The sequence below is a fragment of the Myotis yumanensis genome, unplaced genomic scaffold, assembly GCF_028538775.1.
Source record: "Myotis yumanensis isolate MYYU_CA2020_CCGP unplaced genomic scaffold, mMyoYum1.0.hap1 SCAF_15, whole genome shotgun sequence".
Lineage (NCBI taxonomy): Eukaryota > Metazoa > Chordata > Mammalia > Chiroptera > Vespertilionidae > Myotis > Myotis yumanensis.
In genome coordinates this window covers 17,403,279-17,430,354 of record NW_027223766.1, presented here as the reverse complement: position 1 = coordinate 17,430,354, position 27,076 = coordinate 17,403,279, and the positions used below count along the sequence as shown (strand labels likewise).

The window sequence follows — 27,076 nt, the reverse complement described above, 5'->3', positions numbered from 1 at the left end:
AGACATCCTTAGCACTGCCATGGAGGCAGGAGAGACTCCCGCCTCAGCCACTGTGCTCACCAGGTGTAAGCCTGGCTTCTGGCTGAGTAGCACTCCCCCTGTGGGAGCACACTGACCACCAGGGGGCAGCTCCTGCATTGAGCGTCTGCCCCGTGGTGGTCAGTGCGCATCATAGCGACAGGTCATTCTGCCATTCAGTCAGTTTGCATATTAGCCTTTTATTATGTAGGATGGTCACTCACATTTGTTTTTTAATCCTCACCCGAGGATATGTTTTATTGATTTGAGAGAGAGAAAGAGAGAAATTTCTCTGTGAGAAACATTGATCCGTTGCCTCTTGAACATGCCCTGACCAGGAATTGAACCTGCCACCTTTTGATGTATAGAATGTCACCCCAACCAACTGAGCCACAGCAGCCAGGGGTACTCACACTCTTACGGAACTATCCCAGATGTTCCTCAGTCTTTTTGTTGCATCTCATTGGAAAGAATTCAGCCTCATGGGCATGTAGAGTTTGGAAAGAAGCAGTGAGATGTCACCTAAAGCTGGGCATATGGCCACTGCAAACGAAGTCAGGATCCTGTTATATATGAAGAAGGCAATGAATGATGAAGTAGGCAATGAGCAATCCCTGCCATATGATTTAGAACTATTTACATCCGTCAAAAGTAAAAATACCTTTTTCCTTTCAATAAGTGGTAACAGAAATTATATAAGCTCTGAATTTGGAGAAAAATAGGTTGTTTCCATCAGACAAAATAAAGAAAAGTTGTGCCTTATCTTTTTTGTATCAAATACTGTTTTGGCCTCTACATTTAACCCTATGGCTGAGCAAAGCAATGACTCCAGATGAGGTGAATTTCCAAGAATAACCAGCCCTCTCCTGCATTCCCACCTAGAAAGCTACACGTTTTCCTGCCGCTGTCCACGGAGAAAGGTGCTAACTTCCTACAAGCTAGTCCTTTCCTGTTGGCAGTTCATGTCACACACGAATGCATTTTCACCAGTATAATGAATCTAACTTTCTAGTCTGTTTTTGTAAAGAGACTATTAAAATGTTAAAAACCAACATATCTTCAAGGCTTCCTTCAAGTTATTAATCCTTAAATTACTTAATCCAAATTATCTCATAGACATAGTTTAATTAAAAAGTTGTTTTTCCCATTTTTTTAACCTAAGAGTCTAATAAGGATACTCTGATCAACATAATAATATTGCTAAAATTATTAGAAAATGGCATTAACTCTTTAACTCATTCCACTCCCATGACTATGGACATTATGACTTCTTTTTATTTTTAGTGGTTGGTGGGTTTGTGCAGAAAGAATAAGGAAACCTAAAACCAATATTCTGTTTGCTTGAGTTGTAGTGAAAAGCAGCAATGAAAAGTTTGAAACTAGTGCCAATGCATTTTTCTTTGCCTGCTTGTACATTAGTCTATATCAGTGGTTCTCAACCTTCTGGCCCTTTAAATACAGTTCCTTGTGTTGTGACCCAACCATAAAATTATTTTCGTTGCTACTTCATAACTGTAATGCTGCTACTGTTATGAATCATAATGTAAATATCTGATATGCAGGATGGTCTTAGGCGACTCCTGTGAAAGGGTCATTCGACCGCCAAAGGGGTCGCGACCCACAGGTTGAGAACCGCTGGTCTATATGTTTTTAACACCTATGTCCATGGGTGCTCGAGTTGGCAATTATTCACAAAATGGCAAGATAAAAATGGAAAAGAATTGGTTTATTGGGAGAGGGAGGACCACCAGCCTCAGAACAGAAGATCTGAGTGTGAGTTTCAGCTTCAGCACTTCGAACCTCCTGTGAGGGATAGAGATGGATTGGAGAAAGAATAATGGTGCCTGCTCTACCTTCTTAAATAAGTTGTTTGAAGAGCAAATTTGATCATTTTCTGAGCTGTGATGCATCGTGAACATAGATGGGGTTATTTTATCCATGAAAGAACAAATATATCTTCTAATGGGATTTCAGATACAAGAAACCACCTAAGCATATGAAAAATCTTGTTCACTGTACAGTTATTATCAGTGTAAGACCAGGAACTCAGAAGATAATGGAAAATATAGTAGAGGAAAGTGTTAGTTAAAATAGGTGTCCACTCACCAGGTTGGAAACATCTGACTGCCCTATACCTTGACTGGCTAATATGGCTCTTTGGGGTTTATTTTCATCAGACTCCACTGTGACATTCAGGGTAATATCAACCCAAAGTGAGCATCGTGCACACTTTAGGGCACCCTGGGGCCTTTAAAACTGTGCTGTCTGCCCTACCTTCACAAAGAGGGCAGTTGCTGGCACAGTCTGGAACAGCGTTATACCCAGCACTGTATGTAACTATCCGATTGAAAGCAGGGTTCTCTTCTCATTCATTCACCCATTATCTCCAATAGTGCTGAACAAAGTGCCTCACACAGGTGTTCTGCCAAAGGTTATTCAATTAAACGTGTATGGCAATTAAAATCAATGGAATTGAACAAGAAATGGCAGGTAGTTTCAACGCTTAGTCAACTATCTAGGAAAGAATTCCTGTTAAATATGGGGAATGGCAAAACAGGGCGCTCCTGTGGAACTTAACCCCAAACCTGGTCTCTCCTAACTTCATTTATCCAACACCCTCAATCAGCCAGACTCGGGCAAGAAAAAAAAAAACAACTACAAAGAAATCTAATCCTACGAAGCACCCAAACATTTGTCACAGAGTCCATGCACCAATCCCACCAATAGATGGCACTTGAGTGAGACCCTCATGTCTTTGCTCTTATTTTAAACATGGATCTAACAAGATAATCTCCCTGATATCTCTCTAGCATATCAGAAGAGAGAAGGTGGAATTATGACAGGTAAATACACTTATAATAACCAGAAGAGAGAATTGATAACAAAGGAAGTAAAAGCAATGTTAGGAAAAGCATCCATGAAGAATTCTGAACAGTATTAGCCCATTGTGTTGAGCAAACAGCTTTCTACACCCAAGTACAGTATTCCTAAAGGAACGTCTGAATTATAACCAAGTGCAATATTTATATAAACAGTGGTGACCTGGAGCCATAAAACAAAACAGAACAGTGACATCATTCCCCGTAGTCTTTAAAGATGAGGAAATACTTGATTAACTTTTTGCAAGTGCATGGGGTAGATTAAATCACACTCCCAAAGTGCTGCTGTCCACCCACCCCCGCTTCCCCAGAGAAATGAACATAGTTTTAACATCCTCACCCACTGCAGTGGGACTTAAAAAGCCTTCCTGGGAGCTACCCCTCTCTTGGTTCCCTCACGTGGCTTCCTTTGGCCAATGACAGGTAAGCAGGTGTGCCAGACGTCATGTCCAAGCAGCTGTGTAGAGTGGCTCTCTCCAGTTTCCACTCCTGCTCCTGGTGTCGGTCATGAGGATGGCGCATCTCACATAGGGGCTGCTGTCCTGAGGTCAGAGGTCTCAGTCCTGGGGTGAGAAGACTCTAAGAGCTACAGCCTGAAGCAGGGCCCCACCACCCCTGCAGCCACCATGGGACACAGGGAGCAATCGTCCTTTTAAGTTATAAGCCACTGCACTTTGGCAGGCCTCTGTGCAAACCCAGTGTGCTTTTTTGGTTCCTGTTTGTTTGTTTGTTTGGAGCACCCACCTTTAAATAGTTCAAGTAAGGTATCATGGAAATTCACACACTTGGGACTCCTCCTTCCCCTACTGTGGTAGATAATTGAGGTATTTCTGTGACGAGCCTGAGTTAACATTGCACTTGAGGACATGTTGGGGAAATGGCCACAAGCGGCCACATGCAATCCATTAACCGATTGTGCCGCCTCCACCCAGCAAGACAGGAAGCCGAGCTCAGGGAGGGCTCTGGTGGGCATGCCTCCCCAGGCTGGGGAACAGGCCTGCTGGCTGGGGGTGGGGACTCAGGAGGGGATTTCCGTGGTCTGGGGATATTGAGAATGAGGTCATGAGGTAATGTGTTAAGGACAGCTGGCAGCCACCTGCCCTCCGTATAGAAAATTCCAGGGGTTGCGGGGGGAATCTCTGGGATCACAGGCACAAAGCTGAAAGTCAGGTTCAGTCTCCTTTCTGTGTCTGGAGAACGCAGCCCTCCAGAACTGACTCGGAGCCTGAAAATGACCAACTGCGTGACTGTGCACAAATTATTTCACCTTCTGCCTCGGCACCAGGGATTAATTAATCACTGCAAGTTGTCTCGCGACTACACAATGCTAAATACAAATAGAGGAGACCCTCGAATTCACCGAGTTGTGACTCGTGGTCTTGAATATTCATGTTCAGCCACGCCAGTCCACCCCCTCACCCAGCAACGACTCTTTGTTTTACCGAGCTCTGGGGGTCCCCTTCTGTTTGTAAGGTGAAAAGGGACCTGTCCGTGGTGTGTGGCTGCAATACTGATGCCCTGTTTTGTTCTCCTTGGCCAGATACCGTCAGGCACAGTGGCAGATGCCTGGAAACCCAGCAACACCTGACTCCCATTTTCACCCCCCAAATTTCTTCCCATTAAGTCTGCCAGTTCGGAATTCTTCAGGCATACAAGATCTCTTAAAGTGAACACGCACTTCAGGAGAGAAAACAGACACAGAACAGTTCGAACAAAGTTTCTGGTGGGAGGGAGTTTCAGTCCCGCCCTTGATATGTGATTTTTCACAGATTCCTTCAGTTCCCTGAATCTCAGTTTCCAATGAGTCATGTTAGTACCGACGCCATAGGTAGGTGACTGGGATAGAGTGAACTGATGAACCGAGAGGTTTAAAGCATACTACATGCTCAGTGGATATTCACAAAGATGTTTTACCTTTCTGATAAAACGTAAGGTTTCCTCCACACGTTGGAAGTTGTGGAAATGTGGAGACTTGCGAGTGCAGAAGGAAAGAAGAGAATAATGAAGGAGGAAGACTGGGGTGGTAGTATCTGAGGAATGCAGGAGACACCGGTGATAAGATGGGGAAGGGGCAAAGGAAAAAGAAGAAAAGGCCACACACTCAAGATGTGCCACTTCTCAGTCGTGTCCAGATCCCAGCAGCAGTCCACGTGGTCCTGAAATACACTCTCTGAAGCTGGGCAACTGCAAAGCCAAACTTCAGAATTGTTGCACCTTCTCAATGGGCTCTCCGACCGTGGGTTCCCATCTGGGGCTCTGAGAAGTGGCTGTTGCAGGAATTCAGGTGCATGAAATAGTTGGGAAGGTTGCAAACCTGACTTTTGCTCTGTTTCAACCCTTGCTACACTTAGCCCCCGTGAGTTCTGTGCAACTCTCCAGCTCACTTTGTGTGGCCACCCACCTTTCCCGCCTCTTCCACAGCGTAAGAAGCAGAGTCCCCAGGACCCCTAATGTCTCCTGCGCATCACAGTGGGTTGATATATATTTTGGTTCATGTTGTTGAAATGAGTCAGAGTTTGTTTTTTATGGCAACTGTATTTGTCTACCAGCGTCTCAGAGGAGGTGATGGATGGGGGTCAAAGGCCCAGCGTGGGTGATAGGGACAGAATTGGAAGAGTGAGGAAGGGCTTCATTAAAACAAAAGCAAGTAACTCACTCTGCCTCCTTAATCTCTAGGAATAATTTGCCTAAAGATATAAAAGAAAATGTGCTGATGGTAAACCATCCGTGTGCATAACAATTGCTTAATAAATGTTAAAATTGCACTGGGCCACTGCCAGACTCCATTAGTTCATGGATGTCGAGGATTTGTGGAACCTAGTTTCTTCAGACATTGAGGGAGAATATTTAGAAAGGGATATTAAAGGGTCATTTAAAGCCGCTCAAAAGAACATTTCTGTTTATTTGCTGAGGGAAGTTTAATGGTCTTCAATGGATAACTCTTCCAGTTGCCCATGCCTAGTGAGGACTGAGTGCATTGGAATGTTTGCTTTCCTGTCAACTGTGCAAAGATGGCCTTACAAAAGTCCTTTCAGCTGGGACATAACTGGCAATATCAATTGTCTTGTCTCGTGAATGCTCAGCTGCTCCAGCCAATGCAAAGGCCTGAAAGATCAACCTTCCTGAAAAGACTTGAAGCACCTGCCCCCGCTTGGCTGTAGCCGTCTTTCCTTTGCTAGTACTAGTGGGTTGATTGCTCCACCCTGGCCCAGTACTGTCAGGGTAGAGCAATCACCTGGGAACTTGTTAGAAATGCAATTCCTTAGGCCCCACCCTTGAATTGAACTCTAGAGTAAGTAACAAAAGTATGATAGACCCCTGTCTACCTTATAAATTAAATACTTGAAGTTGGCCTTTGTTTAATGATGGAATGATGGTTATTGTCTTACATAGCTCTTGTAAAGTAGCCAGTATTCTGAAATTGGAAGCCAAGTGTGGTAAAGAAGATATTTCTTCTTGAAAGAAAAGCTTTCTCAAAATCTAGAGAGAAGTCAATGATTAAATGGTCAAGTAATAACAAAAATCCAGTACTTGGGTTATGACTCTTAGCCTGGATGGGTCTTCCTCTTTCTTCTCTGGCTTAACCCTCTAATAAAACTGGTTAACAAGATAATTATGCAAATTTTAGAACATTTTAAAATTAAATTTAGTCCAAACATGAAAGTAGTAGTTTGTGAGAAAATTTTTCTTAGTGAATTTGGAAAACATGGATTAATCTGGTAGTCCAAATTCTTTTGAGCCAGATGGGCATTAAATATGCTGGCTTCATATTTCTGTAACTATAACTGTATAGCATCTATTGATCCAATATTTAGCTAATCAGTGGCCAAATCCAAAATAACTCCTTTACCACTCTCCTGTAATTTACCACTGAACAACCACATAAGTATGTTTTGTGAGAGAGGAAGATTTAGTAGTTAGATAGAAACAATCTTTAGATACTTAAAGCATTTGTTATATATAGAAGAATATAGATTTAATTTGCATGGCTTAGAAGAGAGCATAATTAAACATAGAGAAGATAGGAAGGTAGATTTTTGTTCAATAAAAGGGAGAATTTTCTAACCTTAATTGCTGTCCCAAAACTAAACAAGTCCTGTGTTACCTAGAAGGGCAATGCTCTAGAGAAGTTTTCTTCACAAGTTAAAAGTGATCCATGTCAACTTTAAGATCCCTCTGTCTTAGCCTGTTCGGGTTGTTATAACAAAAGTACCATAAACTGGGTGACTTAAATAACATTTATTTCTGACAGTTCTGAAATTTGGAAGTTCAAGATCAAGGCAGCAGCAGATTCAGTGTCTGGTGAGAGCACTACCTGGCTCATAGATGGCCATTTTCTCAGTGTCTTCAACAGAAAGGGGATGGGAGCATGCTCTGGGGTCCCTTTCACAAGGGCACTATCCCATTCATAACAGCTTCAGCCCAATGACCTAATGACCTCCCAAATGCCCCCGTCTCCTAATACCATCACTTTGGGGGTTAGGATTTCAACATATGAACTTTTTTGTGGGGGGAGGGGGGGGTGCGAGCATAAACATTCAGTCCATCACATCTTCTAACTCAGAGATTCTATAATGTGTTTTCTAGAATGTCCCCCTCAAATTAGCTCGCTAAGGTGGAGGTTGCTAATCTCCTTTCTCATATGTGATCTGGTCTGTGAAGTGATCTTTCAATGAGGAACATCTGTGTGCCACAGTGTTGCTTTTTGCTAATTTCAAAGCCAGCTGATGAACATGTACATGGTGTGTGTGTGTGTGTGTGTGTGTGTGTGTGTGTGTTTCAAGGATATAAAGCTCTATGCAGGAGATCTTGAAGTGGAGGACCAGAAACATAAATTATCTAATCCTTTGTATTCTCATCCAAGATTGAAGCTAAGATCAAATAGAAAATAAAAAAGGATCAAGAAAAACAAACAAACAGATCATCCAGAAATCCAGCAAGCTTGGAGGTCTTGGTAAACTTCTTAGGCAACCAGACTTACTTAGTAATTGTAAGAATCCAGTTCTACAAAGAATGACAGTTGATATTTTGAAGTTGTCAAATGCTGTTCATGACACATTTTGATAATGTTTCACTATAGCAAGCCAAAGGAATTATCAACTAGAAATTCACAACTTTATAAAGAATTTTCTAAAGTTCCTCACTGTTTAGAGTTACAAAATAGTTATGTGCTTTACTAATCCATCTTACAGTGAAAATTGTTCAAGTACCTCCACACACACTTTTATATGTAAATTTAAAATTCAGGTAACATTCTTTTATTTTTCCTTAATAGTCAACACCATCTACCTTTGTATGCATATGTTTTAGTAAGCTTACAAATATAATTGAAAATTGTTTTCCTTTTTGAAGACTCAGATATTAAAATCAGCCCAACCCTGTTGCATTATAATCTCTAATATTACATCAGGTTTTAATAAACCTTCTTTTGCAGAACACATGTGCTTAAGATTTCATGGAAACCAAATCAGTGGAGAGAAGGGATTACTGTAGATTACTTTGAAATATGCATTGTTTGAAAGAGCCTCGGGTGACCAGCTTTCATGAATGGCTGATTTTACTTGTGGGGCACATTCTCTGGTTTAATTATATCAGCTTTTTGTGTGACAAGTACTGTTCATGTGTGCGCTGAGAAATGAAAGTTTAAAACAAAGTAGTTAGTGGGAAAATTAATTCTAGAAGTAGAACACGCTTGTGTGTTTGTAGAATAGAGGTCTAGATGAAACGTAAGGACTCGTCCAACTGTAGCCTCCTAATTATAAAAATACAGACAATAAACAGAAACTTGCCCGAACATCCATAAATATAGATCATATTCTGAGCCTTTTCAAGAAGATTATTTCACAAATATGACTAATAACTGTTAAGGATGATAGTATGGCTCTTAAAATTTTCATTCTATAAATTTCCACAGCTTACAGTTTCATAAAGTTTACTCTTTTATAATAATAGAGGGAAATGTTAGCTTTCATTAGCTAAAATATTTCCCAACTTCTGTTTGGACAATAAACTAAGACAGAAGTCATGTTTTAAATTTCGAGTTATTACAAACCTTTGATGCAAGTAGCACCTTGTGAATCAGTAAATTTTAGTGAATTTATGGTTCTAAAAATCTCCTATTTATCTCTTCAGGTGTTAATCTATCTAAAGACATTGATACATAATAATTTGAAGGTAAGATGATGAATTTAATTGGGCAAGAATGCCAAAAAGATAGCAACAAAAATAGACCATTAGCATTCATTGTATGCTTTATGCATGCTTTATGGCTAAGATTAATAAATTAGTTTCCCTAGAAAGATCTCTAGTTACTTTGTTTTACTAAAATTATATTTTCCAAGATTGCAGGCCTGAATTTCACTTGAAATTTTCATAGAGTTGCTCTTTTTATTTGGTAAATGTACAGGTATGCAAGTTAATCATTGAGAGATGCGAATACAGCTAAAGGAGAGATGATTATCTGAGCATAGCACAGGGATTTAGGTACATAGCACAGGGTACATATACACGTTTAAGATGATTTTGTCATTAATAGACTTGGAATTAGCCCTGGCCGGTTTGCTCGGTGGTTAGAGCATCAGCCAGTGCACCAAAGGGTCTTGGGTTCTATTCCCGATCAAGGGCATGTACCTGGGTTGTGAGTTCACTCTCTGCTCTGGGTCGGGGTGTGTATGAGAGGCAACCAGTCGATGTGTCTCTCTCACATTACAGGAGGCAACCAGTCCATGTGTCTCTCTCACATCAATGTTTCTCTCTCTCTCTCTCTCTCTCTCTCTCTCCTTCCCTCTACCTCTCTACCTCTCTACCTCCCTCCCTTTTTCCCTACCTTCCACTCTCTGAAAAAACAATGGAAAAATATCTTCAAGTGAGGACTAACAACAACAACAAAAAGACTTGGAATTATATATTTAATTGATAACACAAAATTGCAGCACAATATTTTCCAGTACAAGTTATGAAGGAGTACTTTTGAAATATCACTACATGAACTAATCTAAACCTTAAGGTTTCCTTGGAAATGTCGCTGAGCTAAGGAGTTGAGTAAACTGTGGATGTGTGCTTTTTAAAGGTTCTCCTGTAAGTAACGTATTATTTTTAAAAAAAGAAACAGCTATTTTCCCATAATTTTTACCCCTGAATCTTAAACCAGGAAGTAGAATCTTTCGTTGTCTTTTGAAATGAGTGTTCCTCCTTTCCTCTCCTTGCCCAGGCTTCCCTTTGTTGGTCATCACGTGTGCGGCCAGCAGGATCCCTCAGAAGGAACTCCTATCTCCATCTTCTGTATTTAAACCCTCAGAAACGATAAAGAGCATTATTGGTGGCGAGCTTGACCAGACAGAAAGTCGCCTGGTGAAATTCTCTTTGTGGATTGATTTACAGTCAAGTCAGATGTTACTCTTTCCTCACATAGATTTTAACACAAGACAATATTTGGAGGAATGCTTTTGAAATATAAATATGGCATCTAAGTGTCTTTTTCAAAATATTTTCTTCAACTTAAATGTATCACAAGAATTGCTGAACTTTAAAATACACTTGTCTTGTGACAAGTGTATGTATATCAGGGAAACAAACTAGAAGGAAACATGTCAAATTATGTATATCAGGGAAACAAACTATAAGGAAACATGTCAAAAAAAAACAACACCCAAATTTGTTAAAAGTACATTTTTAGTACCTAAGAATGGTTGAACTTTAAGCTGCGAAGAAGTCTATGTTTCTTTGCTACTTGAAATATGTGTCTGTGTGTAAAAATATTTATACACATACCTTAAGTGTGCATATATACGTGTGTGTTTCAGAGAGAAAGATAAGTTCATAAGGTACTAATAAAATGTGATGCTTGTGGCATAGTCACTAGTGCTCAGCACACTTCATCCTCTCCACCAGGTTGCCAGCCCCCTTGCAGCTGGATGGGGCCACATGACTAGTTGCAGCCAATGAAATGTTGGAAGTGACTAAGTCACTTCCAAGTCGAAGCCAAGAAAACCTCCTGCAAGATTCTCCAATTTTTTTCTTCCTCTGCCTCTTGGTCCAGTTATTGTAGCAACAAGACAACAGTGACCCCCACTAGCCAACGACCACAGCACCCCATGTGTGACTTGTAGTATGAGTGATTGATATGCTTTTATTATGTTAAGCCATCGATATTACAGCAAACTACTGCTCACTGATGCAATACCTCGAGACACTTCAATACAAATAAACTAAGTATGTAAAACCAATGGCAAATTTAATGACATTTAATGTAATAAGCCATACACTTTAAGACCCTCGCTAAGATGCCTAAGATCACATCGGTAGTTCTTTCATCAATATTGTTGTCTAGTCACCAAACCCATATTAACTGAAGTTTCCAGTGCCCCCTCTTTTGAAACTCCAATAATCTCTTTGTTCTCATTCTCTTGGATCTCACTGCCACCATTGAAACTAGTGGCCATCGTCAGGCCCTTTACCCTTTAGACCAGTGGTTCTCAACCTGTGGGTCGCGACCCCTTTGGCGGTCGAACGACCCTTTCACAGGGGTCGCCTAAGACCATCCTGCATATCAGATATTTACATTACGATTCATAATAGTAGCAACATTACAGTTATGAAGTAGCAACGAAAATAATTTTATAGTTGGGTCACAACATGAGGAACTATTTAAAGGGCCAGAAGGTTGAGAACCACTGCTTTAGACACCTGGTAGCATCTGCTTCAGAGATATCAGCTGCTTCTGTTTCTTTTTATAATTTTTAGGTCACTTCATTTTCTTTTGTTTTGCTAATCTGATTTGAAAGAAGTGGGACAAATCTCAGTCTTAGACTTTTTGCATTCTCTTAAATGCCCTTGGTATACTCGTTTTTACGTGCTTTGGGTTCCTTCCTTTGTGGGGCCACGTCTCAAAACTGCATTTCCTGCTCTAGCCTCTCACTTCATTCGTATCACCACCCACCTCCTATTTTCTTCCTTCTTGAGAAGACAGAGAAAAAACCTAGAAAACTCAAATTTACTTACTTCTACTTTATAAAGCATTTTTTAAAAATCCAATGTAGGCATGAATGAAGTAAAAAGTAAAATCCGTCTCTCACCCTCACCATACCCCACAGATAACCGACACTAACAGTTTTGTTGAATAAATGACTTTTCAAGGTTCCTTCGCAACGTTGGGGGGAGGAAGAGAAGGAAGAAAAGCAAACATTGTTCACGGGGGCGCTCGTCATTTCGCCACGTATTTTCTCAAAGGTGCTCCAGGTCAGATGCACACTTTCCAGCCGACACCAGTTGTTGGAGGAGATTTATGGTTAGAGGCTCTAAAAATTATTGCTGCACCAGAAGAAGACGGTTGTTTCTCTTCTTTGCTTGGAGTTGTAATAAATTAGGTTGGGAAACAGGCTTTCTGGGGATTAACCGTAGATGAACTTTGCAAGTGAGGGGGTTTTTTAAACGAAGAAATTAGCTCCTTCACCATTTCACATATATCATAAAGAAGACAGCATGTCCCGAAGGCTTTCACTAAAGAAAAGAGTGATGTTGGGGAAATCTGAAAGCCAGAATGAAGGGAAAAGGGCCATGTAAACTGGCGTTAAGAAATGTGAGGATGTAGATTGGCGGTGTATGTGGGCCGATGTGATTACCAACTCTTTGCTGGTACAATCCTATTTTGCTTCACTCTGACCAGAAACTAAGTGTGTTCTGGCTAAATTCCGCTTCTAACAATTTCGTGCTGCTGGCCTGATCTCCCCGGCTATTTTGATTGGTTATGGTGTCTCTCTTTTTTTCCCCTCTGTCCTAACTATGGAGTGCATTGCTTTGTTCTAGAAACAGTGCTTTGCCCCATCCCTGGGAGGTGTATGTCTGTGCTGATTTGTGGTTCTGATCCTGCCTCTCACATGCTTAGCTGTGTGGGCATTCATTTGTGAAGTTTGGTGTTACCCTCAGATTAAAACACACACACACACACACACACACAGAATGTCATCATTCATTATTAATAACTCCTGTATGACACCAGGCATTTAGAACTTAGGGCAGTTTCAAGGCTTTTAGGGGGAAAAAAGTGACTGAGAAGTCTGAATGAGGCCAGATCTCCAGCCTTCGACATGAAAGTGGGCTGAACTGTGGAGGCAGGTAAACTATAGGCCAGCAACTCTCAAACCCTTTAGGCTTGGGATCCCTTTACATTAAAACTTATTGAAGACCACAGGAGCCTTTGCTTGTGTGGATTCTAGCTATTGACACTTAGACATTAAAGCTGAGAAACTTGAAGAATGTTTATTAATTCCTTTGAAAAGAATAACAAATCTATTACCTGGTATATGCTAACTTAAATAATACATTTTATGAAAAATCCCTATATTTTCCAAGCCAAAAAACTATTGGTGAGTAAAGTGGCATTGCCTTGCATTTTTGCAAATCTCTTTCATGTTTATCTGAATAGAAGAAGGCTGGGTTCTGATAACAGCGTCTATGTTCAGTCTTTTGAAATATGTTGTTTTCTTGAAGTACAGTAATAAAAGTCAGCCTCACATGGATAAGAGTTGGCAGAGAAGAAATAAATTAATAGCTTATGCAGATACCTGTAGGTCTTCTTTGATACTCTACCCAGACTTGACAAGTAGTAATTTTTTTAAAAATGTATTAAAGGTTAGAAATAGTAAGAAATCTGAAACCATACCAGTAAACATTCCAATACTCAATGGTCATTTGCACTTTGATTGGACATTTTTACTCATGTATGACTTTTGTAGCATTGTATTTGGTCATTTGGAAAATATTGGGTCCCTGAATTACATAAATATTCTAAAATGTTGACATACTTCATTTTACCATCTGAAAAAATAACACTTGTTAATATGCTAATATCAACACCAATGTCATCAGCAAACTTTTATGTATCGGGAAGCTGCCAAGCTCACAGTGGCGGATACAAGTTCTCCAAAATTCTGATTTTAACTTGAAAGCAAGCTTTCTATCCTTGGCAACAAACACAACAAATCCTGCCAGTTGTTTTCCTTGAAAACACAGTCTCATTTCATTCATCATTGGAGAAAATGCCTGCCAAATATCTAAGTCCAAATAATTCTTTCAAGTAAAAATAGTGTTTACGAGAAAAATTCGTGTCTAGTTCAGCTCGCAACCTAGTCACACAGGTGCTTTCCCCTGAGACAGCGGTCACACCTGCCCGGGTGGCAAAGTCCTTAATATGTTGTTTATTTTTTATGTACCTCCCATCTTCTGACACAGAAAATGGAAAAGAAAAGCTGTGCATTCAAGGGTCCAGGTTTAATATAATTAATCATTTCACTGCTTTGTCTTACATAAAACTGGCTTTTTTAAACTGTAGATGACACTCCCTTCATTAGGCCTGAGACAAAAGCAGTTTTATCTACCATTGCTCTTACTCCATCAGTGTAAATATCAACAATTTTTTTTAAAAAGCAAATAACATGTCAGTATGCTTATCAGTATGGTTGTGGCCTTATGGTCCCCTCCAAAGGATCTCAGGGTCCCCCCAAATTCTCAAATTACACTTTGAGAACTGCTACGGTGGACAGAGCAGGACACTGTCAGCATAAGGCCAGCTCCGCCCCAGCTGCCAGGACAAGAGGGGCTTGGTGAAGTCAGAGATCCCCTTAAACCCACTGGGAGGGACATTGAGTGTGGGGTATAGCACCCGAGCATATGTGAACTCAACTTTCTAAGTGGCTTAAAGTCCTCCAGTCTTTTTTTCTTTTATATGTGACTTGAAACTTTTAATGTCACATTCAGAGTTTGGCTTCCTGCCCTGAACAAAGTCCTGTAAACTGCACACGATTGGCCAGAACTACAATTGCTGTTTTCATTCTAGGGCTTGGAGACCGGTCCTCGAGCTCCCTTCCCATGTGTGAGAAAACCCTCTTTTTACATTTCTCCCATTTCCCACTCTTTCTCAAGACAAATTGTTAGTCTCTAAGGACACTTGCCGTCCACCACAAAGTATCCAATTCAAACATTGCGTCCTTGTCTCCTTTGTCCAGTTCTGCATTTTGTCTGATGGTGTTTTTCTTCTGCTTCTTTACTTCTTTTCCTTCTGGGGCTGGAAACCAGGCAGTGAGAGGATGACAGGTTTTAAAAGGTCATTTTTGAATAAAGAATTGTCTGTGTGTAGTTTGTGCACAGTGGTGTGTTTTGTATGTTTGAACGAAGGCGGGGCGGGAGGGGGGGAGATAAAGGACTGAGCACTCCTGCTGGCCAGACCTGTCAGGGAGTTCTCCACCACTCAATTCCGGACTTTTACAGAAAATCCCCTCAATTGCTTATAAACGGTGGTGGAAGAAATGTAGGTCTCTTCTGCACCTTCAGCTCTCCAGAAAGGAAGGTGACTTTATAGGTTAAAAAAAAAAGGAGAGAAAGGAAGGAAGGAAGGAAGGAAGGAAGGAAGGAAGGAAGGAAGGAAGGAAGAAAGAAAGAAAGAAAGAAAGAAAGAAAGAAAGAAAGAAAGAAAGAAAGAAAGAAAGAAAGAAAGAAAGAAAGAAAGAAAAGGGGAGGAAGGAAAAGAAAAGAAGCCACCTACTCTGTCTCCTTCTCTTTATTAGGAAATGATTTTCAATGTAGTTTATATAAGGGACCATTAATACTAATTTCCTTTTTTCCTAAAGGAAGAAGTAAAGTAAATAAGATAAGGAGAAGAATAGTCATGTTGATTGGGTTCCAGGGAATGTTATCAGCATCTTAATGGTCGGAATTTTCAGTTGCCTGTGTGGCTGACTAAACCCCACACAGTGAGTCTGACTGTCCTTCCCAGTCACTGCCGTCAGCAGAGGTTGGTTTCTAAGATAGAATATGCAAGAAAGCCCTGCTCACTCTCTTCACACACCCTTGCTCAGTCTGAGAAGTGGGAAAAGTTTGGCTGCTTAAAGGACCAACCCTCTAAGACATTTCTGTATTTAACAGAGCCTGGTGCACGCTCTTTGGGAGAAAGACATTGTTTGACACCGTATTTCTTTCATTTTCCTGTCCCTTTGTGCTCGTATCAGTTTTCTCATGATTTAAAACAAATGCACAGAAACCAAAGAGTTGGTGCAGAACAATTGTGGCTTCCAGTGTTCAGCATGCCCAGCAATGATGGAAATAACCCTGGGCTGTTACCAAGAAAACCCTTCCACATGGACTCTTAGAGCCACAGGCGCCATCAGAGGTAGCTTGTTGGTTGCTTGGCAGATCATGGAGTCAGGACTGCCTTGCTGCAGACACTAGATTTTTGTTTAAAAGCTTATTTCTTGTTGAGTTGCATTCTCTCTCTCTCTCTCTCTCTCTCTCTCTCTCTAATTATAGGCTGCAGAGTGAAAAGCATTAGAACTGTTTACAAAACAGCTCATAAAGTTTAAAATAATGGGGGGGTGTTTATGTAAACAAAATGCTGTGTGTGGCTGGGGTACACAATACAGGGCCTTTCTTCTTCCACGGCCTTCGCCACCCTCCAGAATTTAAGGCGTAGAAGTGAGCGATGGAGGCCCTTCCCTCCTGCTACGCTATCCTCACACTTAGCTCATTATATTTACTTATCTGATGCCAGTTTATTGTTGCAGATCAAAATACAGACCCTCAGGTGTGTGGGAACAGAGGGACGGATGAAGGGGGCTGCCTCCTAGTTAATGTTAGGGCAGCCTGAACTCCCGTACAGATGTTGCCTCATGACATCCAAGGGACAGATTTTTTTCTTTCTTTTAATGAGCCCTTTTGCCATCTTTCAGAAGTCCACGAGAAAAGCTTGTGGCGAGTTTGTGTTCCAAAGCAACAGGAGCCTTTCCAGCTCTTTCAAACTCTCCCCTCCTGGACAGGCTGGCCAAGATGTTGCAGTGCTCCCTCTGGATTTTATTTATTTTTTAACGTGGGAGAGTAGCCTCTAACCCCCAGCCTCGGAGCCCATCAATCATTTTGCTTTGCAGGTTTAGATCTGCGGCAGCAAAGCGCAACCTCTGTGCTGGCGGCGCTGCACCGGGTCTTGATAATAGTGAGGCTGGTGCTGACAGTCAAAGGAGGGCTCTGTCCCCTTAGGCGCCAGCGCGCTGAGGACGCGGGCTGGACAGAGGGACCAGCCTTGCTCGGAGGAAGCGCCTCTCCCCCTGGTGATTGATGGAGGACAGTTAGGAGGTTTTCAGAGGCTGGGAACATTTGCCCTCCTTTCTGTGAAGTCTTTGTCAGCAAAAAAGAACTCTCCTGGGTAGTGAGTGACATAATGCAGATGACAGATGACAGCTTTGCATTGCATTCTACTTGATAAGTGCGCAATATCTTATTATGCAGGTGAGTTAACGCTCCTCCAACACAACCCCTCGTGCCAGACGCCCCCTCTCCCCAAACCCCCCATGGATGCGCTGTGCAGATGCACTGTGGTTTCACAGGCACCGCTGGCTCTTCCTGACCCGTCATTAGTTTTGGGGGGATGTTTAAAGTGCAATTAGGGTGTGAGTGGGGATGGTACTCTTAGTGCCATTCATAGAGCTGATTATGGGAATGAAGATGTTTAAGTCATTTGTTAGCAGTTGTGAATGTTATTTAATTCTGTTTCTCCCTTTTGGCTTGCAGATGAGATAGATAGATAGATAGATAGATAGATAGATAGATAGATAGATAGATAGATAGAATATATGAATATATAACACACATATTATGTTGTTTTAAGAGACTATTTCAGATCAAAAACCTGTTTCAAAATCCTTGACCGATGTTTTCTTTGTATTTTTCTCTCCTATGTTGCAGGACCCCGTCTACAGATGTTCTGAACACCTCTGAGTAGAGAAATTGATTTTTCCACCAGGATACCTAAGTCAAGGTATTAGCCCTTGTCAGAAAGCGTTTGCATTCGAGCCCTGTGTTGGAAGTGATATCTTGGCAATGAACTGAAATAGGAAAAGTTGGAATGAGACTAAAGGACGAAAGTGAATTTGCAAAATAATCAAGTGCTTTAAAAAAAAAAAAAAAAAAGACCCAGCGCCTGCCTGCAAGGGTTTGCGGCTTCTGACTCCTGTGCAGCCTGCTCCCTGCTAGCGAATGTGCCAGGTCTCGCTTAGCTGAAGCCCTTTTTCTGCAACTGTGTTTGGGGTTTGGATTTCATTTCAGTCTCTCCCTCTCGCTTTCTCTCTGACTGCTCAGTCCTGCAGAAGCCAGGAGGCTGGGACGCTGTGCCGGGCTTGCGACAGCAGACCACACAGAATGAAGCGTTCCTGCTGGGCTCTGGTTCTGGCTGTGCTGGGCGCGGAGCTGCTGGGGAGCCTCGGATCCACAGTCAGGTCCCCGAGGTTCCGAGGACGGATACCGCAGGAGCGAAAGAACATCCGGCCCAACATTATCCTTGTGCTCACCGACGACCAGGATGTGGAGCTGGGTGAGACCCCCGATTTTTCACTTGTTAAAGTCTCTTTTGCTCAAATGATTCGCTGACCTTCCTCACGATCAGTAACCGTCAGTGAACATTTGGGGGTTTGGCACTTCATTATACCTTCGTAACCAATTACCTAGATTATAAAAATGAACTTGTATTGAGGATAAGGCACTCGGTTTGTGTTTCAACAGGACTTTTCTGGTCTTAGAATTCTGAAACAGTCTGAGGGGCTTCAGAGAACAGGAGGGTGGAGGAAGGGAGGAAACCCAGATTAAATATTATAGAAGTCAAGGATTTGATAGTGAACCTTGGGAACTCTTGGTCAATTTTTTTTTTTTAAATATTTGGGCAAAGTTGTTTCAAAGAGTATGACATTCTGACTGGAATGCAATATATATGAACCTAGATAGATCCTTGAGGAACTTTCAATGGTTTATTAGTATTAGAGTGAATGATTTATTCACAGCTTGTAATAATTGTTAGGAAATTGAAATTTACAGTATTTTATATACTTTCTGGCAGTAGTTCACTACTACCACCTAAGATGTGATGCCTTTTTGAAGACTTAGCTCTGCTGGGTTAACTCTAGGGCACTTAGAGAACCTGCCCAAATCCGGGGATACCAGCTTAGCTTCTGTCTTAGCTGATTGGGTTTCTTATCTTCTCACCTTCTCTATTGGCCCAGCCCCATGGTCTTGTCTGTATGCCGAGGGTCAAGTTCTTCCAGGTGACCCAGGACAGATAAAAAACTCGACCTGACGAGTTGTCACCACCTCTCATTTCCATTCCTGGACCCAAATTCCTCATTGTTGGGCATCACTCAGCTAGGCTTATCTGTCCAGCACGCCCAACTTAACATCGCTGGTATCTTCTAGACGTGGCGCTAGCAGGGTACCTGCCTTCATGACAGAGGTCCTCTGACTTAGTGCTCTCGAGGAGAAAACCCTCCATGCGGGAACTTGATCTCCAGGGAAGAGAACTTTGATTTCCAATTGGAAACCAAACCATGGAATTCCATCAAAGTTAACTCCTTGGGTTCAGCGGGAAGCAAATGCACTAGCAGCCAGCAGGGGTAATGAGCCACAGGGTCTGCTCTTTCTCACTTCACTTTTTAAACGAGAGTATAGATTTCAGGCATGATGCCAACGTGAAACATCTTGCAGGTATGACTTTAGGATGTACGTGGCTGGTGGTTTCAGGTTTTAATCACTTGCAGAGCAAGTAAAATGATGTAAACACATTTGAATGCGCCTTCCTTAACATCTCTCAACTCCATCCTTTTTGCTATAGCCAAGATCTATAGACCTCCCCTCCCAGCTTTTTTCTCTCTTCTCCAGAAGCAAATGAGCTCTGGGCCATCTGGCTCCTGCCTGTGTCTGTGAGACTACTTTCCTTTCCCCCACTTTGCTCTGTGGAGATAACTGACACTTCCCTGAAGGAATCCTGTGGTTTCATCTCCCTCACCTGTGTTTCATGCCTTTGCACATCTGGTCCCCACTGTCTTTTCCCCCTTTCTGCACCTGGAGAAGCCCTATCTGTTCTTTATGACTCAGTTCAAATTCCTTGCCCTAGAGGGACCTTTCCTCACCAAAACCATCCTCCCCTCCAGCAGGGTCCACAGAACTTACCTTGGCACCACCATGGACGTGTTGCCAGTGTGGCCCTTCATCCCCCGTGTGCTTCCATACCCATCTCTTCCACTTGACTGAGAGCAACTAGAGGGCAGAGGTGTGCTTGTTTGTGTTGCAATCCTGATGCTGAGACTGTGCTGGAAATACAGTGGGTGCGAAATAAACTTGAAGTAGACCCAGAAATGTCTGAAAAAGCTAAGATCATTCCCAGAAATGAATACAGGCTCATAAAACATCTCAAGTGCAAGAGACAGTATAAACAACACATCTCTTTGAGACCCTGCTTTCAATACTTTGGGGTATATACCCAGAAGTGGAATTGGTGGATAATTTGATAATTCTATTTTAATGTTTTGAGGAACCACCATAATATTTTTCACAATAACCACACCATTCTACAATCCCACCAACAGTGTACAAGGGTATCCATTTCTCCACATCTGCACCAACATTTGGTATTTGAAAGTAGCCACCCTAATGGGTGTGAGGTGGTATCTCATTGTGTTTTGATATGGATGGGTTTTGTTTTGTTTTTTGTTTACTTACATGTAATGATGTTCAAATGCTTGAATAAATCTTCACCGAAGCAAAACATTTTGCACCTGTAATACTGTAGGCAATCTTGGCTACTGTGCCTCCAGAAATATAAACAGACTTAGGAAAGGCTTAAAAAACAATTTGGAAAATTGCAATAGAATACTTTTCATTTGGGGGGAAATAAGACAATTCTACCTCTTTGTCTGGAAAGACAAAGGCTGAGAAGGGTTTTAATCAAAGTTTATGAACTCAGGCTGGCAGGAAAACTCTTATTCAGGAAGAATGGGGGGCCACTCCCTCAATTCAGTCTGAGAACAAATAAAATAAAATAGTACTTTGTGAAGGGAGTAAGACATATAAGGAATTCATTAATAAAAGTGCTAGAACCTTGCATGTGGGTAACGCTTTATCTTTATCCAAAGAATATTTGTTCTCATTATTACATTTTGTTGTCATCTCACTCAAGATGGGTGGGAGAAACAAAGATCTTTATTCCAGGAGAAAACTTAATTATGTGGAAATATTAAATAAGGTCATTGGTCTTACTTCTGGATTTTTTTTTCCTAGAACTTAAGAGGTTGTTCAGGTTGTGCCTATACCTATAAATAGTTCAGGTTTTTAGACTAAGCTACTGGATAGAAGATTAACACTTTATTTTATTTTTTATATATTTTTATTGATTTCAGAGAGGAAGGGAGAGGGAGAGAGAGATAGAAACATCAATGATGAGAGAGAATCATTGATTGGCTGCCTCCCATACACCCCCTACTGGGGATCGAGCCCACAACCTGGCATGTGCCCTTGATTGGAATTGAACCTGGGACCCTTCAGTCCTCAGGCCGATGCTCTATTCACTGAGCCAAACCAGCTAGGGCAGATTAACACTTTTTAAAGCTAGGGAAACATTCATGGACATGATCAACATGAAGTTTGGGATGATGGTACCTCTAGGGAAGAAGTGGTAACCAAGGGCATTGACAGGGTCCACATTTTACTTTTAAATTTAAAAAATATATCTGAAGTGACTATGATATTAAGCTTTGGTAAAACTAGGAAATGTGTTGTCTATACTATCTCTGCACTTGAGATGTTTTATGAATCAAAAACAAGAAAATCAGAAATGCTTGTGGAACTACCCTCATTTTTGAGGACTTGAGTCAAAGAGATGAGAGTTAAATCTTTCCCAGATGCTTCCTGGGAGCCACTCTGAGAAACAAAATCTTGAACTGATTGGCCCATTGATCTGAATCACTGTGGCATTCCTTATATTCTTAAGAAATTTGGCTGATGCTAACATCTTAGTAATGCTAACCTCACCAATGCTTCTCTTAGATCATAGTGCAGTGATGGCGAACCTTTTGAGCTCGGCGTGTCAGCATTTTGAAAAACCCTAACTTAACTCGTGCCGTGTCACATATAGAAATTTTTTGATACTTGCAACCATAGTAAAACAAATATTTATATTTTTGATATTTACTTTATATATTTAAATGCCATTTAACAAAGAAACATCTACCAAAAAAATGAGTTCGCGTGTCACCTCTGACACGCGTGTCATAGGTTCGCCATCACTGTCATAGTGGAATCAAGAAACCATGAATACATGGAAATACCTTGTTTCTTTAAAGTAGAGATCAAAAATGGGATATATAGTGCAGAGCTAGCCCATCGATTCGTTTTACTTGACCAGCATACTTTTTCAGATCAAGGCAACATTTTAAAAATCAGGTAATTTTATGTTTTTTAAAAAATCCAGATTTCTACCTTTTTTAAATCCAGAAGAATAAGGGCTTGCCTTCCCATGAGGCAGCCTTCTGTTAGATGCCTGAAGGGGCGTTGAAGCCGACCCCATTAAGTGCGCATGTCCTCCCCAGGTCATCACGGTCCCAGCTCTCCATTGCTCCCAACACTTAGACCAAGGAGCAGCTGCCATTTATCATCACACCCATACTGTACTTTTCCTTCTGGTCAGGGAAGAGTTCTGTACACCCACATTTCTATCGAATATGAAAATTACAAAGGCCTTGTGATTTTTCCTGTACCTGGCTGGCTTCACTTGCCTACCTTCTCTGTTTAGCTCTGTAGACATTTAAGTTCCATCCCCTTAAGAAACTAGTCTCCACTTTTAATGGCCTTTTAGCTCTTTGGGGGGGGGGGGGGGGGGGGGGATAATGAATCCTAGTGACTGGAAACATTTCGGATAGATTTATTTATTTATTTATTCATTCATTCATTCATTCATTCATTCTTATTTCTTTATTTTTTTAATCTTTATTGTTGAAAGTATTACCTATGTCCCCTTTTCCCCCCATTGACCTCTCCCATCCTGCCTCCTTATCTGCTTCTTGGTCCCTTCTTCCCCAAATTTGATTTCCCTCCTCTGGTTTTAGCTGAAGTATCTGGTTTTTTTCTACCATTCTATAGTTGGGATAGAAGACACTATGCTGTTTTATCATGTTATTTTTTCTCATACTTTCAGAATTAAAATATTCAATAGACGAGTAAAACCATTTTTAATATGAGAAATGTCACTGTTTAAGGTTCCATAATGCATGAGGAACTAACAGTGATGTACTGACCATTTATACACTTAAAGCACTAGCCTTTCTTCATCACAAAACAATGACATCAAGAAACAACCCTGTACAATTAATAAGAGCTGTGTGTGCTTGTTGTTGTCACTCATCAAACATGAACCATTACGATCCACACGGGGAAGTGTCTCCCTAGGAAGCCAGGTGTGCATGAATCCCACATGCCTGAGATTTCCGTAAGGGATGGTGATGACAATGGTCATTACTGAATTTCAGGTTTTGTGAGATTTCCTGGTCATGATAAATAGGCTGGATAAAAAATTTAATGTTTGACAGTATAAAATATTGAACAATCAAATGCTACAATAGTTGAATCAGGAAAGGGAAAGCTTTGCTGTAAACTTTAACATGTGAATACAGTGATTCACGCTCTCAAAGTGATTTTGGTAAAGTCATTCGGATTAGTAGGACATTTTCTCTATGACCTGTTCACACAGATGATTTGGGGATAAGTAGGCAGCGTGTGTAGAATAATCTAAATTCCTAGCTGTGGTTCCATCCAGCCCCAGTATCCTATCACTTAGTCCATCCAAAGGACTTGTCTTGGAGGCTGGATTTGTAACTCCACCAAGCTTGCTAACCTAGTGGACCCTGTAGGATTCTCAAAGGGTGCCGCTTCTCCCCTCCCAGTCACCGCTGCCCAAGCAGCATTCTGGTCCACGGCCGAATGCTGTCACAGCCTCCCCGCCCCTGTGACAGCAGGAGCAGACTTCCCCAGTCCCAACCTGGAACTCTGGCACTGGGACAGCTTTTCTTGGCAATCCTGAGGCTCAGCTGTGGCTGGGACCTTCCCTGTCCTCAAGCCAGCCCAGTCAGCAGTGCCCCTATGCCAGCTGCTGGACCTAATTTCAGTCCCTTCGTTGCATCCCTGTCAGGCTCCCACCTCACAGGAGAACTGTAAATGATAATAAAGTCAGGCTTTTAGCTTAAGGGGGAAGGGCAGTTTGTGTGGCAGGGGGGATGACTGATATTTTTAACTATAAGCCAGCATTAACATTTTAAGTCTTAAAGAATAGAAAAAGTAGTTGACCTCAATCATCGTCTATTCGGGCTGTTATAACCCTTTATAGACTGGGGGGTATAGTGACTTATAAATAGTCTGGACACTGGGAAGTCCAAGGTCAAAGCACCAGCAGAGAGCATGCCTGGTGATGACCCATTTCCTGTTCATCAATGACTGTCTTTTCACTGTGTCCTTACTTGGCAGAGGATCAAGGTAGCTCTCTGCAGTCTTTTTTATAAGGGCACTAATCCCATTCATGAGGACTCTACCTTCATGACCTAATCACCTTCCAAAGGTCTTACTCCTGCTACCATCACTTGGGGTCTTAGGTTTTAATGTACGAATTTTCAGGGATACATTCAGGCTGGGGTAACCTCTCTACTCTTAACCCAGCTTTTGGAATTGAGATGTAGGTTACAGAGAGGGAGATGGGAAAGGCATGAGAAAACTAAACGTGGGGTTGAGGTGAGCACCAAGTGAAATTGTGGCCCTGCGCCATTGGCTCCCCATCAATGCTGTAAACTGGGCAGGGGAACTGTTATTAGCTCCATTTTACAGATGAAAAGCACAAATGAAAAGAGAGAAATGACGTGCTCAAGCCAATCTGTGGCAAAATCAGATGTTGTCCCACAAGTTCAAGTCTCCTTCTTTTCTTTTCCTTATCCTCCTAAGCCCTGCTGTGGTAATATTGTCATGAGTCTTCCATCTTAAGTTTCATATCATTTCTGTGAAATAATTGTTCTGATAACTGTGAACCAGCATGGTTTGCATTTTAGGCACCAAAGGCCTGAAACCCAGAGAGGTGAGGAGCTTCAGCTTAAAAAAAAGGACATTGTTGCCCTTCCTACAGGACATTATCCCACCCACTCCTCTCAATAGCTGTAAATGCATAATTATGAGTTCTATTACAGGAAACTTTTTTATAGAGCTTCCCAATGAAAAATCAATGGTACAGTCACATGGCAATAGATGCAGTGCAAGCAAGTGTTATTGACCAATATTAATCATTGCATAGCCATAAACAGAAGATGCTTTGTGCTTACCTCGCTGGTGCATGCTAGCTTGCTTTACAGAGAGAAGAGGTATGATTCCTGCACTCTATCCTCTGAGTCTAACCAGGGAATCCATTGAGATCAGAAGCTGAGCTTGACACCATTGTGGCTGTCAGCTATGAAAGACAGACCGGTCTTCAGCCCACTCACCCTTCTCCTGGGCCTAAGCTACTGAGATCTCTTCAACCCTTGGGAGGGCAAGAGGCAGGCATTAGTGTCTGTCAGTATCTCCCCTTAAAGGCCAGGTGGAGCAGAATATGAGACTACAGAAAGGGAGGCATATCTTGACCACAAGCAGACATCATTTCTCTTTCTCTGTCTTGAAAACATCAGTGTCAGTCTGTGCTCAGTCTCGTGACTGAGTCTGTGCTCAGTCTCAGTCTCTGGAGCAGACTGCCTGTATTTGCATCTGCGCTCTGTGTGTCCCCATGTATGTTATTTAAGCCTTTACATCTCAGTTTTAACATCCATAAATTGGGAATAATAAAAACAGCACCACTACTACGAAGGGTTGTTGTCAGGATTAAATGAGATGATGTAAGTGGAGCTCTTAGAGGAGAACCTGAGAGGAAGTATAAAATCAGTGTTTTCTTTTTCTGTCTACACAACATCTGATAGCCTTGAACATGGCCGAAACCACTTAGATCACTTAAAACAAGGCAACCACTAAAGTCACTTCCAGCTTTAGGCTTCCCTAATTCTGTGTCCAACCTAGAATACTTCTCCAAGTGTGGTCTATGGACGCAGAGCTTGTTAGAAATGCAAGTTCTCAGGCCCTTCCCTGGTGTTACTATGTCTGTTTCTTTGGGTGGGCCCAGAATTCTGTGATTTAATGTGTTCTCCAGATGATGTTTAAATTTGGAGAAGGATGTCTCAGAATTTTCTCTTTACTAAGAAGCTTCAAGCTAGGTGCCCCTTTCAGGAGCCCCAGTGATGGAGCTGTGGTGGTCACAGTGATGGTGGCGACCAAATCTCTTTATGGATCCCTTTGACATGGGACTAGTTGGAAGCAGAGCATTGGCAGGAATTGTTAAGGATACTTAGAATGAGGTGAGTCCTGGCTGGGGCAATTCCGAAGATTTCGATTGGGCTAAGTTTTAGCCTATTTTCATATTATTTGAACTTAGATCCGATTTCCACCTACCATCCCATATTTTCACTCCAAATGCATCTATAAACTAGAGATTGTAGCTTTGTTATTTGGGACCGTGAAAGATGGTTTCCAGCTGCATTTTTAAAAATTTGAATCCAGATAATCTCATAAAGAAAACTCTGAGAGCTCATTCTTTGAAATAAAGAGATTATTAGGAAATGAAAATTTTCCCAGAATTCAGGATATTACAATGAGTAAGCACTGAGGATGTCTGAAGAAGAGAGGGGACTGAGAGACTTCAGCATGTACCTCTCACTCTCTCCCACGCCATGTCCCTAGTCATCTACTTATCTCCAGGATGCTTCCCTCTGTAGGATCAACCAACACAAATACAAAATGCAACATTTTTAAAATGAACTTCTTTGATCCATAGGGCATATTTCCTTTTACTTACTTTTTGGCCAACAGTGAAACAATTATTTTTTCAGTCTTTTTCTTCATGCTGAAATCTTTGAGATATTAGTTAACTCATGGCCTTCTGATGCATTATGAAGTCTTTGGATCTGCTTCATAGAGTCGCTCTATTTTAGCAACACAATCCAGTTCAGGTTCTTATCACCTTGTGGCCTGATGGTTTCAGTGACCTCTTGGCTGTACCCGTGATGGACCAGCCTATTCCTTCCTCTGCCTGTACTCCCATTGCCACAGCAACACCCCTCAAAGACTTTTTTCTTACCATGTTCTTCATGCCTTTGGCAAATAACCTACTCTGCCTTTCTTTTGTCCATTCTATCCCATCCAAATATCTCTACCCAGCCTCCAGCTCTTTGCTCACTCTGGCTCCCACATTTCAAGAGACTTCTCCATATTTTTTTCAATTCCAGGAAACCACTATGGTGTACTCATCACTCCACTTCCTA

General features: G+C 41.6%; 1 protein-coding gene across 5 annotated transcripts in view; it reads left to right on the top strand.

Annotated features, from left to right (window-relative positions):
* The window catches only part of SULF1 (sulfatase 1), a 158,334-nt gene that overhangs the window by 63,678 nt on the left and 67,580 nt on the right, over positions 1 to 27,076 (top strand). For all 5 annotated transcript variants that reach the window (XM_070392197.1, XM_070392196.1, XM_070392193.1 and 2 more), the window contains 2 exons: positions 17,625 to 17,697; positions 18,018 to 18,249. In XM_070392197.1, the coding sequence (XP_070248298.1) occupies positions 18,078 to 18,249 (172 nt within the window). In that variant the 5' untranslated portion in view covers positions 17,625 to 17,697; positions 18,018 to 18,077. The remainder of the gene's footprint in view (positions 1 to 17,624; positions 17,698 to 18,017; positions 18,250 to 27,076) is intronic.